Here is a 15,133-nt window from a genome sequence, read left to right on the forward strand (position 1 = left end):
ATTCAAAAATCATTTTGAGTATGGAAGTTCTTTCTGAGATCAACATGTACAACAAAGCTTGTACAATGATCACTGTTAAATATTTAAATAATAAAATCCTTCTGGAAGACAACACACAAGACACAATTTTAAGTGAATGTTATGCTTCTTTAATTACTAATTTTAAACAACACAGAACACCCACCACTTGCTCCCAGCAATATATTAGCATACATGGTTAACGTGCGAGATTTAATGAACAGCATTTGAGACATTTTGCCGGTAATTAAGTTTCAAAGACGAGAGGGGAAAAAAGTCACAAGTCACATTTGATGTCAATACTTCTATTGACTAATGTAAATCAACATTACACTTGAATAAGGTTTTAGGTGTGAGATGATCCAGTTTTGTGGAAATTATGCAATTTTTGAGTACAAAATTAGGCAAATATACAGTAACAAAAATAAGAATTTGAATAACAATACAATGATCAATATATTATCTAATTAAATATTTAATACAAATTCAATCAAAGCGGTCTACAGATCTTAAATGACAAAAAACAATAAAATAATGCTCTAAAATAACAAGTAATCATAAATGTTTCTTTCCAGGGCTGCATCTAAAATTTCTCTTCATGTTTCACTTCAGATTGTCAAAGATTCTGTGATCTCAAATGAAAGACTAAACCCTTGGTCCAGTGTGCTTCTACCTGTTCAGCATCTAACGATCTAACAATCAGGATTTGGAACTTGGTCCAGGCTCTTCAAGTCATTCAGGAAGTTGGTTGGAGTCAGGATGTGAGATGACCCTGTTAAGGAGATGAGAAATAAAATACAAGAAGAAAAAAGACGGGGGAAAGAAAACACCATAAACCCTGTATTTCTGGGGGATGCTGAAGAGACATGGCTGTTTTGAACTGTCATTACTTACCAATCAGCACTTCCCATTTCCCTTCATTTGCTCGAGTGACTTCATATGCAGAACGCATCTCTGAGTGTGAAACTCCACCAATCACAAATATAATAAGCCGAGGGCCACTGCGATATTCTGCCGGAGATTTATTTTTGTGCCATTGTCCAAGACGTGCACTGCTGTAAAAAATAAATAAAACAATACTTACAAGAAATCAGTAAGCAGTTTTAGGGTTTTTAACCAAAATGAATCATTAATCATATCCAAGCTGTAACAAATACAATGTCATGCTTATTATTATCCAAATCAGACCCTAATGAATAAATGTGAATTTGAAAGTTCTAAAATAAAAGAGTGTTTTTATTTATATTATAGTGTTGATAGTAATGACTACTCAGCTTTACTTCTGCCCTTTATTATAAAAGCAGGTAGACAAGCATTGAAAATTATACAGATTATGACTAAACCGAAGTCCATCAGCATGGTTAGTATAAACACTACCATCATGGTGGGTGGATATTTCCTGAAGGATTAAAAAAAATATTAAAAACAAAACTGGCTTCATTTTACCCTTTTACCTCTAACCCGTTTTGTCAAAATGTTTTCCAAAAGCTTTTATATGAAAACGTTAATCTGTCTGTGCCCTATTAATATTATGTTGGTTAAAAACAACAACAATTGACAATTTTTCAATTTCCTTTAAACATAAACAAAGGGATATTTTCTTAGCTTTCATGTCTTTCCCTTTTAACAATGATTATTGGTCATGACGCATTTATTTCTTCACATATCTTGAACTCTGAAGTTAACAATGTACAGTTCATCAATCTGTGTGTGTGTGTGTGTGTGTGGCACTCAACACCCACCTGACCGCAGTCTGGGTTGTATTGATGGGAGCAGGGTCAGAGATAAATGGCCATTGCTTTCTGTCCAGTTTGTCTTCTATGGCACTCTGCAAATCAGATTAACAGGTGTTGCAATCCAAACTGAAAATAGGTGCCAGCTACACTCACAAATCTTATTCTGGATTTACTACCTCCATGACATCTTTGATGATGGGGGTCCATCTTGAGAGCTGGTATGTGCTTTCTGTGCGCTCCTTCCGCTCTGGCAGTGTCTTCCCAGCATTGCGGCCCTAACAAACAACACGTCAGTCAAAAATGCTGAAGCAGTATTTCAAGTAAATATTAGAATTTTCAAAACAAATGTACCTCTGATATTATGTTACAGCCCAGATTCTGCAGGTTGGTTATGATGTTGCTGTCAGCCTGTATGTTAGCATGCTGGATGAGCTTTGCAAGGTTCTCCTCCCCAATGCCTGCATGGATAACCAGACTCTTTGTTTAACAAGACTAGGGGGACAATAGCCTTTAATATGACTTAACCATGAGAAAACATGAAGATTTAATTTTAGACATTATAATAGACTGTGTGTTCTGGAGGAATACAGTGTTGGCAGCCTTTGTTAATTCTGCCAGTGGTTTCCACTGAAGTTGCAAACGTTGCCACAACTGTTGGCAGGCACAAGTTGGCAAACACCCGACACGAGAGCTGAGAGCTGAGAGTATTTGCACAGCCAAAGACAGTTCTACTGCAGGGTGACATAACAGCAACATTAAATCATCATGAAATAAACCTCTTCTCAAACTACTTAACGCTTTTTCTAATTGGCCAAGTATATATACTATAATACTTATCTGCTATTATCTGCTACTCTGTCCTTATCAAGGCTTCCTTTCTAATTAGCAGTTCCAAGCAGATAAATATCCTTCCGTGCACAAAAATGCTTGTTTCTTTTACTTTTATGACTTTTGAAACAGAATAAGTTGTGACAAGGAAAACACCTTTTTTCTTGTGGAATATGTACAGCAGTATTATGCGGATTTTGTCATAGGCCTCGGTTTCCGTGTTGAGGAGGACAGGAACGATGCTTTTCATGGCATCTTTTAGCGGTACTCCTTCTGCATTTGCTCCCATCGCCAGATCCTGTGGGAGACAACCACGGTTAATTTTTAACCATTATTGGAATTAGAATTAGAATTAGAACTTGACACTCAAGTCAGTTGACTGCCAGCTGACAGGTGCAATATATGCCGATAAGTGCTTCTAAACCTCATTCTATTTCATATCACTTTCATGACCATAACAATATTGCAATAGCAGAACAACAACTGCTTAAATGTTCATACTGGCATTACATACACTATACAACACCCCTGTATTTTCAGTTATTTATTTATTTATTTTAGCCCAGATTGGCTCTGCATTATTGCACCTTGCATTGCGTTTTTAATATAGAGTACATCTTATGTTCTCTCCCACATGCAATGTAGTATTTCCTTGTGTTCCTTATGTTTTGGTTGTGTGCAGTTGTGAAACTGTGGGAACTGAATTGCCCCAAGGGGATAAATAAAGTTATCTGTATCTGTACATAATAAAAAAAATGAATGGGGAGGATGCTGCATGTTATACTTACAGAATATATTACAAAACATTTATATTTAAAACCCATATATATATAACCCTAACCCTGTGAGGTGTGAATTTCTCTGTGAGATGTGAATTTCTCTGTGAGATGAATGTTTAGTCTATCTATCTATCTATCTATCTATCTATATACCCATGGCACTGTGTGACCTCCCTAAACATCTTGCTAAGCTTTAAAATACAGCCAAACAGCAACAGACCTTATTGTGAGCAACTGAATATAAAGCATGACAAGTAAAGTCCATTTGAGTACAGCACATTATTCTGTTTACAAAGTGACTCACTTCCATTTGTGTTGGGTTACCCAAACAATGCAGAACACTTAAATGGCAGCTGACAAAAGAGCTGCTGCTGTTTGGATGAGAGTGTTCAACTTAGAGCCAAAAAAATGGCCCCTGGATTAACACGGCAGCTTTCAGACATGATGAAAATCCATTAATGCATTCGAGCGATTCACTCATACAAAAAGGCCCCATTAACACTTGCATTTTATAATGCCACAACCATGCATAGCTTTATGTGTGCTTGTGACTAGACTAAATGTAGCAAGCTAGATCCCCTGAAGGAGACAAAGCATGTCTGGCACATAAAAACAACTCACTGAGACTTCAAACTATTCTCAACCATGGCGGAAGGATTTCTACATGACCAAATAATATGTAAGTGTTATTAAAATGCCTTTACATTCATTACATAACAGCTTCTTCAGCAGTTCTGTGGATATACGGAAGCCCTACCCCAAGCTTCTTATGTAATATTATGAAAATGGATTGCCATTAAAGAAAACACTTGACTGTATTAGTGGCATCTGAACATATCCTAGAGAAGCCATACATCACATTAAGGTCACTTAGTTTCAGACTGAGAGAAATGGAGTAATTTTATATCAGATATGCTCTACATTTCATTTCAGGCACAAGAGACTAGTATCACGTCAGAGGACTACTTAAGCTCATCATATTGCCATATACATGTCGAAATTTTTACTTTATGGGTAAAATTAAAAGGCCAGACAGTCTGAAAACATGACTAATATTAGTTGTCCACTCAGCAAGAGTACTGACCTGTTCCACTTCGCAAAGCTTGTCAAGAGAAGCCTTGAATTTCTTCATACAAGCTTCAGCCAGGTGCAAGTGAGTAGAGTACTGTAAATGAAAATATGAAACAATTTGTGTTTTGATTAATATACACTTCTTCAAAATATCATGAATGACTCCAGAGAAAATGGTAATTTGTTGGTTCTAATCCTGAATAGTTAGAAAAAACTTTTTACAGTAGAACAATAATGTGATGACGCTTCAGCTCACTCACCAAGCTCAGCTCTTTCTGATATTGAGGCATTTTCTTTAACATCTGAGACAGATCTTTTATGTTGGCCTGAAATGAAAAGCATTTTACAAAACTGCACAAATACCTAAAAGAGCTTACATTATTATGTTATGTATACAATATAAAATAACTGAAATACGAAATAAGAAGTACTGCACATGATCCCCCTCACATTGTCAGTGCACATTCTCTTGCTCTCACAAAAGGTGCGAAGTAGCTCTGTCACTTTCCTGCAACAACAGGTCAGAAAAACAATTAGCTTTGTATGCAGCACCACAAAATACTGATCATCATCACAAATAAATACAATTCCATTATGCTCCACTAAATACAGTGTCTGTGACCTGGTAAAAGCAATACACTCGAAATGTATGATTCCAAGACTAAATCCTGGGTAGATATGAGAGATTTAAACATACTCATGTGGTTGAAACATACTTAGTGACATCTGCTATGTGCATATGTCTGAGCTGCACCCAGAGCTCGTCATCTTCATCCAGTAACACTTCTCTCTCTTTTGAATTCCCGATGCCAGTTGTCTGATAACTTTAACAAGACAACAATAAGACAAGCACAAGAATACAGCAAATATGAGCATGTTTGTATTATACACACAAAAAGGCAAAAAAAAACAGACCTTTTTAAGAAGAAGGTCACTCACGTGTAGATGTCCTGTTTGATATCCAGCAAGTCGTAGACCATTGCCTGGAAAGTCAACTCATGTAGAATAGGTGAGATGGGATCACATCCACGATCAACAATCAGCAGCTGTGATCGGGCCTTATCTGCACCCTTTAAACAACAAGAAACGTTTAATTTAATTGGATACTTCAGAAAGATTTGATTTAATTCACAAATATTTAATACTTTACGGTACAGTTCATTATTTGTATGATGTAAAAGGTCCTTCATTTAGATTTTGTCTATTTGTCATGCAGTGAAAGTTTTATGTATGTATACAAGTTCAATAAAACTGTTGCAGCACTCGGCAGCAGTTGTGATTTCAAGGACAGTAAAAGAAAGTATCCAGAGTGCTATTGAATGTCGTTCAGATGTGTTGGCAAAAAAGAGATCAGCAATACATGCCTGTTAAGACTCATCTCAGGAGCAGGGAAATGTCAGCTAAGAAAGACAGAAAAAAAGTAGAGAAAAAAACAAAGATCCAGCATAAAGCAAGAAAACATGAAGGCAAAGAGCAGCAGAATGCCAGAAAATGAGTATTCCCATATACAGAAAAAATAATATGGCTGAGAAAAACTGCACTATAAGAGCATTTTCACACCTAGAATTCCTCGGTGAAATTAACCCCCAGTTCTGTTTCCCAGTGTGATTCATTTTTAAAAAGGTGTGGATTATTTGATGTAAGAATGTGGTCCATTTTTGAGCTGATACCAATACGAGATGTGGTTTAAGCTTTCGTCTTTCAAGTAACCAATCCCACGAAGAGGCTTAAAAAAATAGATGAAAATACTCATCTATCAATTTTGACTTGACTAAAAATACAGGTATGAAAATGCCTCAAAATTCAGTTCACCATATTTGGAAAGAATTCAATTAATAAAAAACTAATGAGGGCTTTTGTAAATGACTGGTCTATATGATCTCTTACCTCTCCCATGCTTGGGTTGTCAGCTTTGTGAGCAATAAGGCGCTGGTGTACTTCCTCAGCCAGTCTAGCATTCTCCTCTGGTCCTCTAGAAGACAGCACAACACAACACAATCAGCAAATAAATTCAGTAGCAAACACACTCCAGTGCAAGCAAGGCTTTCATACTTGCGGTAACGGATTGCAGGGTACTCTTTTAGAGTGTCGCATAGGGTCGCAATCTGCTCGGCCAGATTTTCCATAATTTTGTCTTTTTCTTCACTGGGCTTGGAGCTATAGAAAAAGTGAAATGAGCTTGGGTCATCCAGGGAGAATACCTGCAGATATGAGAAGAAAATTTTGTTTAAAATGTGTCCATATTATATTGGCAACAATGAATGCAATATGAAAATGAAGCTCATTGTGATAAATCCACCGAGATAACGCTCATTATCCAGTTCCGATCACCATACAGGTTCAGCATTATTTAGTTTTTTTATAGTTTTGTTACACTGTAACTCTCCCATCAACCCTACTTCCAGCCACAGTAGGCTGGAATTTAAAAGTAAAAAGGTTCTGAATGTACAATAAACGTCAGCACCAAGTAAGGGGAGATCATTCCCTACCTGAGACTCATACGGCAGAAAAGCAACGTTGATCTCTTTTAAAGTCTTGATAACCTTGGCAACTCTGGATCTCCCAATCTCAGCAAAGAGACTATCTGGACAAGCTGTAGAAGATAAGATAAGATAATGCAGTTATTTTGAAACTCATTATATTATAAAATAATAATAAAATTCACACATTTCCTCGTATTTCAATGTTTTTTTTTACATAATTTGAATATGAAATGAAGGATGCCAATAAAAACAATACACTCACACACACACTTACTGTCAGTAAAGAAGATGTGTACTGCTTTGTAAGTCAGGGCAGACTCTTTGAAATCATTAATGAGAGCACGAACAGACTGTAAGTGAAAAAAACATTTTTATTAAAAAAGGTTAGGAATAAGAGAAAAAAATTACATAAAGGAGAGAACATAATGGAAACAGGCAATGGCTTACCTTCTCAACTGGTGAAATCAAATAAATGGCTTCCAAACTAGAGATGGGCTCCCTACGTTTGTTGATGTCTTCAACAACTAAAAAAAACAACAAGAATTTCTCTCTTAATCACAATCCCATGTGGTGAAATACTCGAATAAATTTCAGGTTCATGTTAAATTATGTCAAAAGTGTGATCACGTGTATACAACTAAACCATAGGATGCAAGATCAGGAATCATGTGCACACTTACTGGTCACCCCCTCTGCCAAAATATCAGACATCTTGCAGCAAGAGGACAGAATCCGCATGCTCATATGATCCACAATAAGAACCTAAAGAGAAACATGGTAAAAAAAGATTGAAAATTGTGCATCATAAAGATCCAAGATTCTTATTTCTCACTGAAGAACTGTTACCTTCCATTCCCCATCCTTCTTCACACTCTTAATGACCCCATTTATGATTTCTGTAGGACAGAAGAGAATATTTATATACGATTACAATCAACTCTAAGGAACAGTTTGGTAAGTATTTAAAAAAGTAAACATTTGGTAAGTATTGGATTTCACCAGTGAAAATAATATTTGATAATAATTTAAGTTACAATTCACAAACATTTCCTCCCAATGATGATAGTGGAGGCAAAATTCCACAAACCAATAGCCCTCATACTTTACACTAATGTTTTTAATAATGCAGAAGTGTGAGAAAAAATAGAAAAGAGAAGAAATGTAGTGTAGTGGTGATGTCTTCATGCAACTTCCTTGTTTAACATGACCAAAAAAATACAGTAGTAACTACCTAATATATGTGGCTCAAAGTTTCCTTACATTTTCTGCAAAAATTCATTTGATTCATTAGAAGACAATAAATTATGTGAAGAAATGTAAAATACCCATTAATTTTTTTCGATAAAGTGAAAATCTCCTCACAACAACCAACAGTATTTCCATTCAGGGTAAAACCAGGATTCTCAACATCAAAGCAGGCAAAAAATTAATACATTTTATCCATCTTTATATTTGCTTGTTATTATTTGTTGATATATGCCCTGGGATCTATTTTGCTCGTAACACAAATTTGTATTAGGTCCTCTTTGACATTTTACTCCCAATGATGACAGATTTCATATGATAACAATACCACAATTTCCTCACATAAGTGACATTTGTGACACATTAGTGTCAGTCCATTAAAATGAATTTTCACATTATGGTTACAATCCTACAAGTTATGAAAACGGAAGAGGCCTCTTAGATGACAGATTAAACGTCAGACCTGCAAGTTATAGTCTGATCTCTGAATGCTGGGCAGGGTCATGGTTACTTGTATTACCAGTCCCGTGCATACCTGAACATTTCAGCAATTGAGTCAGGGTGTGTTCACAATACACTCCTACTCTATATGTACAGACAGCAGACGTCTCATCACCCATGAGGGTTAATTCAGATTATGAAATCTGAATTAAGATTCTCAAATATCCCTTCAACAAAAACATTTCAATGTAAAAGAAATACAGGCAAAACAAAACGCTGTTTGTCTTTGTAATGCTATATAGCACAATGTATTGATTGTCACAACTAACGTTAAAGTGCACTTTTGCAGCCTTATTCTATTTTGACTTTTAAAAAATATGATGCTATGAATAATGAGTTGAAGTGAAATGGGTACCATTATTTATGTTTAATTGCTGCAACTAACTGTTAGGCTGGGTAACAATTCAGTAGTCAATAACACACCGAGATTTAAAAAACAAAACAAAAAAACAACATAATTACTTTTTTTTTTACCTCAGATTTGTGAAATGTTCCTGTTATCAGTTGCATATGGATATTAAAACTACGATAAACCGTTTTAACTTTCATTCAGGAGGGGCAAAAGAATCATTATTTATTTTTATAGCATTTACCGCAATGATTATCGATATTAACTGACAATTTTTTATCGTGATAACGTGTTTGGCCCTTACTGTCCAGCCGGGTTTACAATATAAATGTTCCATCGCAGTTTCAGAACTTCCTCTTCGGTTAGCTCGCTGACGTTAGCTTAAAACTTGAACTCTCACAACATTCGCAAACGCAGCAACACTCTTTCTTTTCCTGGTCGTCCTTCATAACACAACAACAAACCATCGGTTACCCTCAGAAAATGTTGTTATCCGCGACTAACATTTCTTCCCAGGTAACGTTAGCTGGTTTTAACTGGGACCAGGACAGGAAGAAACCTCCAGTGGACCTACGTCCCAAACAACGTCTAGTGTTTGTACGTTTAGCTTCAGTTAACAGTGCTGTCGCCTCAAGTAAATGATCTGTGTATTTTGTATGTAATAATCTTAAGAAAGTAGATATGTTACGAGCAATTTGTCACTTACTTTCTCCAACTACCGCCTTCAGTCCACTCGGTGCCATCTTGACAGCAGTTTGCAGGCTTTTCGGCCACTTCCTTGTCAAAGCCTGTATAAGGTTACAGCAAACAGGTTTGGACAGAGAAATACTGCCCCCTACTGTCTCATACTACTATTGTAAGAACCCTACATGTAAGATTACCAGATTGCTATTTTGATCTTGGCATTTTCTGAATATTACATGTTTTATCAAGATTACAATGTTTAGTCACATTTTCTGTGTGTTTAGCTGTGTTTTAATTGCATCTACTTCACTTATTTTGTTTTATTTGGTGCCTTTTTCACATTTTGCATCTCTTTATACTTGTCTAGTGTCTGCTTTTTCCACATTTTTGCATTCATGGACCTGTGCCATGTGGGTCCATTCACAAATGCATCCATATGAAAATCAACCATCATCACTTGATGAATATTGTTATGCCTCCAAGAATATACTGTACACACTCTGTTGGCAGTGTCTCAGGGAAAGGCTGTGAGATATTCAAATGCCCATTTTTAGTCGTCAAATTGGACAGCCATGTCATCTCTTCATTAGGATGGATGAAAGGTTAAGCAGTTTGTAATGCATGATTGCTGTCAGGACACATCCAAGACTTTACTGAACAAGCCAAGGACAGTCCCCTCAGACACTGTATATTCATACTTGGGAGACCAGAGATAGCTGTGCAAGTCTGGGGAAGCTTATATCATATTCAAAATGATTCATGAACTGTTATTTTACTATTCCTGGTCCCAAGCCCAGGATAAATGTGAGGGTTACGTTTTGTTATAGCATCATTCTACTTTGAAATGTGTTATTGCAGTATATGTGCATCATCATCCAAAGAATTCTGGTAATATGTTGTTTTCAAAACAAGAGCACATTCAGGACATTTGAAGTATTCTGAAGCTTCTAAGGTGTAATCTCTGGCTTTTAATACAATCTGTAGTATCTGCACTGTAGGCTATTGGGTCATTTTCTTATTAAAGCCTGTATGGTTATAGCACAGGTTTTGAAAGAGGTATGCTACACATTTCTGTTGAGGGTTTGGGTTAGTTAAAAAATGTTTATGGATAGCTGCATTGATTATTTAACATGTATAAAATTATTTAACATGTATATATGTATGTATATATAGTGTTTATATATATATATATATATATATATATATATATACATATATACAGTACTGTGCAGAAGTCTTAGGCCACCATTAGATTTGTTGTTTAAGCAATGCTATAACGACAATAGAGGATAATTATTTTTATTTCACTTTACTGGAACACATCCAGAAAATATGTATGCAGTTTTTTGTTGTTTAAAAAAAACCAAAAAAACATCCTCTACAGGTGTCAAGTATTTCTATCTATATATCTGCTGTAAAAAATGTCTATTACGCCAGGTTCAAGACATGCTTGAGCATTGCATACACATGTTGCATGAGTTAAACTCATTGACAGCTCGCTAATATATAAGACCAGCTTTAAGTCGCATTACTCCATATCAAATTCCAATGATAATAGAATTTGACAGACAGAAAAAACAACAGAGCTGGTGGTGCCTGAAACATTTGCACAGTACTGTATATATACATAGAGAGAGAGAGAGTTTATATATAGTCGACAATGGATGAATTTGTCATTGTTTGTTTCTTTGTACCGTTTTTGCATCAGTGTCACTTGACTTGTGCCTTTCATGTGATTTGGGTCTCATTTTACTTGTTAATGTCTCTACTGTTGTTTTGCATCTCATCTTAGTCAATTTGTGTCAACTGAAATAAACTTTTTCACCTCTTTGTACTTGACTTGTGTCTGATTTTTCACTCAGAAGTTCTGACTCCTTGGACCCCTGGACCTGTGCCCCATGGGCCCATTTTGAAATTCTTCCATGACTAAATAAAACACCAGGCAGAAATCCACACTATCTTGGCTGTGTCGCAGAGAAAAGGTTGAAATTCAACTACCCACTTTTAATTGCCAAATATATTTGAGAATATTATCTGATGGAATTTGGGAGGACATGTCATCTCTTCATTAGGATGGGTGATTGTCATTTTAACAAGGCTCGGGGTCATCTGAACAAGCCAAGGACAGTCCTCCAGATACTGAATATTCATACTTAGAGACCAGAGATAGCTCTACCAGTCTGATAAAGGAAGTGGTAATAGAAAGTGCACAAGAGACATACCCTCATGTACCATACAACCAGTCTCATACGATGGAGAAATAACTACTCCGAATACAACATAAACAAATGTTTATGCTGTTTATACATTTATGCAGTATGTGCAGATACATGATCACCCGACCCCCTAACCTCTAACCCACTTAACCATCTATGCTTTGTTGCCATTACAATTTAAATCACGTTTGACGTACAGCCGGGTGAGAATACTAATCTGCTGCGGAGCCAAGAAAGCATGTAAAAGGTACATGGTACAATGAATGCAGCAAAATACAGATAAAATCACAGACACGCCTGCTACAGTCTGTATGTAAAACTGAATAAGGGAACATTTATTTACAAGCTACTCCAGAAAATGTAAAGTGGCAGCCTGTGTGCCGCCACTGAACACTGAGTAAAAGGGGCTGAGTACTTTTGCAATCTTTCCAACTTTATATTTTTGCAGTATCCTCCACCAACGTACCTGCGTACGTGTGGGTTCTCTATGGGCACTCCAGCTTCCTTGCACAGTTAGCAGAGGTTAAAGGGACACTCTAAATTGACCATAGGTGTGAGTGTGAGAGTGTATGATTGTCCATCTCTGTATACTGGCCCTGCAATGGACTGGTGACCTGCCCAGGGTGTACCCCACCATGTCAGCTGCACCTTAAAAAATGAATGCTGATAAAGTACATACACAATCCACATGAATATATCACTTAATAATTATTTATTTTATAATACAAGTACAATCACAGAAACTCAATTGATCAATCATTTAAATACAACAGAAAACACTGGGAGATAGTTCTCAATCAGTGTAGGGAACTTGTGAATTTCTTCAAGACATAATTGTCAGTTTTCAGTTTCCACAGAAATATCTTGCAATAATTTCCGCTCCCTACGAACACGTATTCGCTCCTTAAAATCCTCCAACTCTTTCCTCTGCAATCAAATATAATACAAAGATCATTATAATTTCATTTAATGCTGCACAGCTCTGCAACATTTTTTTTTAAATTTAACAGTATGAACATTTCTAAATTAATTACATACACAGTACCTTATAAATTGTATGTATTTCAAATAAAAAGACATGAAAAAAACACAGCAATTATTTGTAGCTTTCTTGAGTTGAATTGTGATGGAATCTGAAAACAACACATGGTCTATAAAGCATTGTGTATGTGACATTTATCTTGATGATATAGTGAAGACATAACAATATGGCCATTATGTAATAAATACAAGAAAAAAGAGACATGATATACAAGTGTAATTGTGGTAAGTTTTAAGTGTGCAGTTACTACCACATGCATTAAGCAAATGGGAGCTGAAATTTCTCTTGGTAAAAATAAAGTATGTACGCATGTAATGATGAGCATGTATGTATTTATGTATATAGTTCAGGTCAGCAATAATGTATCGATTTTTTAAATAACTGAAAGAAGTTCTCTATTTTCAGCTTCCTAAACTTGAATAGTTATAGTTATACATATACATATACATATATACATATATATATATATATATATATATATATATATATATATATATATATAAATAAATATATATTATTAACAGATTATTCAATTAACAAATAATAGTTAGCAAAGCCCTAATGTGTTTCATGGATGGGATGATCTTTTAAACACGTTAGCTCTGTACTACACTTACATTTTGTGCCTCGTTAGGTGGGAAGATCTCCCTCTGGAAACCATGCAAGATGCCATGAGAATAGAGATAAGAATACATTTGTTATTTGATGGGAAGCAGGCCAGAAAATACTGATCCACACAAAATGAATACATGTCAATTCAAACACAATAAACTACATTACTGACCTTTCTCTTTACCACGTATTCCTCAAAGTATTCTGCTTGATTTGAAATCCAAAACATGCTCACAGGAAAGGACAGATACAGCACCATCTGTTCAAAACAAAAACAAAAAGTTACAGGGGCGCAGTATAACGTCATGTTAGCCTCAGCTAGCCTCGTGATAGCTATCTTGATCGAAACAGAAAACCTGGGACAGTTCGTAAGATTATAAACCCTTCGAACGATATATACTCAATGTCCACTACCGTTATTATTTGATACTTACTCTGAAAACTTCGATTTTAACACCCATTTCTACATCAGCTTTAGACATAAGACGAGACACACTGACCCCAAACGTAACCAGGGACCTCCAGCCACCACATCCGGGTTTTTACAACGTCACCACGCAAGCGCGCGGCAGGGAAGTTAGAAAACAAATATTGGTAGTAATAATAGTAATAATGAGTTCAAAAACGCCTTTCCCTTTTTAAAACACATACCTTCGAAATATGTAAAAATACATCATTTAAACTTTGACATAGTAGCTGGATTAGGTTTAAAATGGACACCGTTGTTTCATATTTCACGTAATGGCGTTTGTTATTTTTTTCGATCGTTTTAATTGCATGGACTGTTATGTGCAGTCCATAATATCTGGTGCAACAAAAACAAAACACATTATATTGGGTTTATTGGCCATTTGCTGAAATTCAGTTGAGCATTGTACTTTTAATTTGTATTGGAGACATCACTATGAATAATGTAACAAACATACATTTCTTCTGGTAAATGTGGGAACATGAGCAGAGTTTTCTGTTCAGTGGGGAAACAAGAAGGGACTTTGGTATAAAGGACCAGACTTTCATGTGCAAAACTAATTAACTTATTGGATGCTACTGAACCGAAGAAGCTGCTATTTTCATGTGAATCTAGATAAAAACAAATTCACCTTTTTATACCCAGAAATTAATCAAGCATAACATTCTACGATTAAAACTTATTTTTCTGTTTAGGAATGCAAGTACATAACTATAATTTTACATCTTAATCAAAAAATAATAATGTGCTTTACTATTTTTCCTTTTCTATTGTTAAACAGTAAATTTGAAAATTCATGGATAAAAACAGTTGCATTATCATTTTGGTTAAAGAGCTTCTACATACTGATGTATTAACAATTACAGAAAGATATATATGATAATTTGATAAATTATATATTTTGATAATTACCAATGCTGTTAGTTTAGGGCAGCTGTGGCATAAACCTGTTGTTTTTATGTAAGATTCTGTGATCACTGGTATTTGGATTGGAATCATCATCATCATCATCATCCTCCGCTTATCTGGGGCCGGGTTGGAATCATGTGACTGAAATTTGGTCTTATAACTAACTAGTCAATTAGTTTAACTCACCTGAC

The 15,133-nt window shown here is 35.6% G+C and overlaps 2 protein-coding genes across 3 annotated transcripts; both read right to left on the reverse strand.

The window, feature by feature from the left end:
- Positions 1-126: 126 nt before the first annotated feature.
- Positions 127-9,840, reverse strand: stxbp2 (syntaxin binding protein 2). 2 transcript variants are annotated; one of them, XM_058652885.1, is made up of 19 exons: positions 9,717-9,840; positions 7,762-7,811; positions 7,596-7,677; positions 7,363-7,439; positions 7,190-7,265; positions 6,922-7,025; positions 6,485-6,633; positions 6,320-6,404; positions 5,372-5,502; positions 5,149-5,256; positions 4,883-4,940; positions 4,693-4,758; positions 4,446-4,526; positions 2,739-2,880; positions 2,106-2,212; positions 1,931-2,029; positions 1,761-1,846; positions 913-1,070; positions 127-790 (listed from the first exon to the last, which is right to left on the reverse strand). In XM_058652885.1, exons 1-19 carry the CDS (start codon positions 9,751-9,753, stop codon positions 711-713), a joined length of 1,776 nt encoding a protein of 591 aa, XP_058508868.1. In that variant the 5' UTR covers positions 9,754-9,840; the 3' UTR covers positions 127-710. The 2 variants fall into 2 exon arrangements, with proteins under 2 accessions (XP_058508868.1, XP_058508867.1); XM_058652884.1 differs by having other exon boundaries at positions 913-1,073; positions 9,717-9,839.
- Positions 9,841-12,605: 2,765 nt separating this feature from the next.
- LOC131474979 (protein PET100 homolog, mitochondrial) lies at positions 12,606-14,114 on the reverse strand. The gene is made up of 4 exons (XM_058652733.1): positions 13,999-14,114; positions 13,737-13,823; positions 13,570-13,602; positions 12,606-12,837 (listed from the first exon to the last, which is right to left on the reverse strand). Exons 1-4 carry the CDS (start codon positions 14,044-14,046, stop codon positions 12,748-12,750), a joined length of 258 nt encoding a protein of 85 aa, XP_058508716.1. The 5' UTR covers positions 14,047-14,114; the 3' UTR covers positions 12,606-12,747.
- Between the last annotated feature and the right edge of the window lie 1,019 nt (positions 14,115-15,133).

The sequence above is a fragment of the Solea solea genome, chromosome 16 (genome assembly GCF_958295425.1).
Source record: "Solea solea chromosome 16, fSolSol10.1, whole genome shotgun sequence".
NCBI lineage: Eukaryota > Metazoa > Chordata > Actinopteri > Pleuronectiformes > Soleidae > Solea > Solea solea.

Bases quoted from the DNA above. Each gene is read 5' to 3' on its own strand.
- stxbp2 (XM_058652884.1), bottom strand. From the start codon at position 9,753: ATGGCACCGAGTGGACTGAAGGCGGTAGTTGGAGAAA. The intron at 4,759-4,882 runs GTGAGGGGGATC...TTTTCATTTCAG, and splicing joins AGAGAATGTGCACTGACAAT to GCCAACATAAAAGATCTGTC. The intron at 1,847-1,930 runs GTAGTAAATCCA...TCTGATTTGCAG, and splicing joins TCATCAAAGATGTCATGGAG to AGTGCCATAGAAGACAAACT.
- LOC131474979 (XM_058652733.1), bottom strand. From the start codon at position 14,046: ATGTCTAAAGCTGATGTAGAAATGGGTGTTAAAATCGAAGTTTTCAGA. The intron at 13,603-13,736 runs GTCAGTAATGTA...CATGGTTTCCAG, and splicing joins AATACGTGGTAAAGAGAAAG to AGGGAGATCTTCCCACCTAA. The intron at 12,838-13,569 runs GTAAGTGTAGTA...ATTTGATTGCAG, and splicing joins CACCTAACGAGGCACAAAAT to AGGAAAGAGTTGGAGGATTT.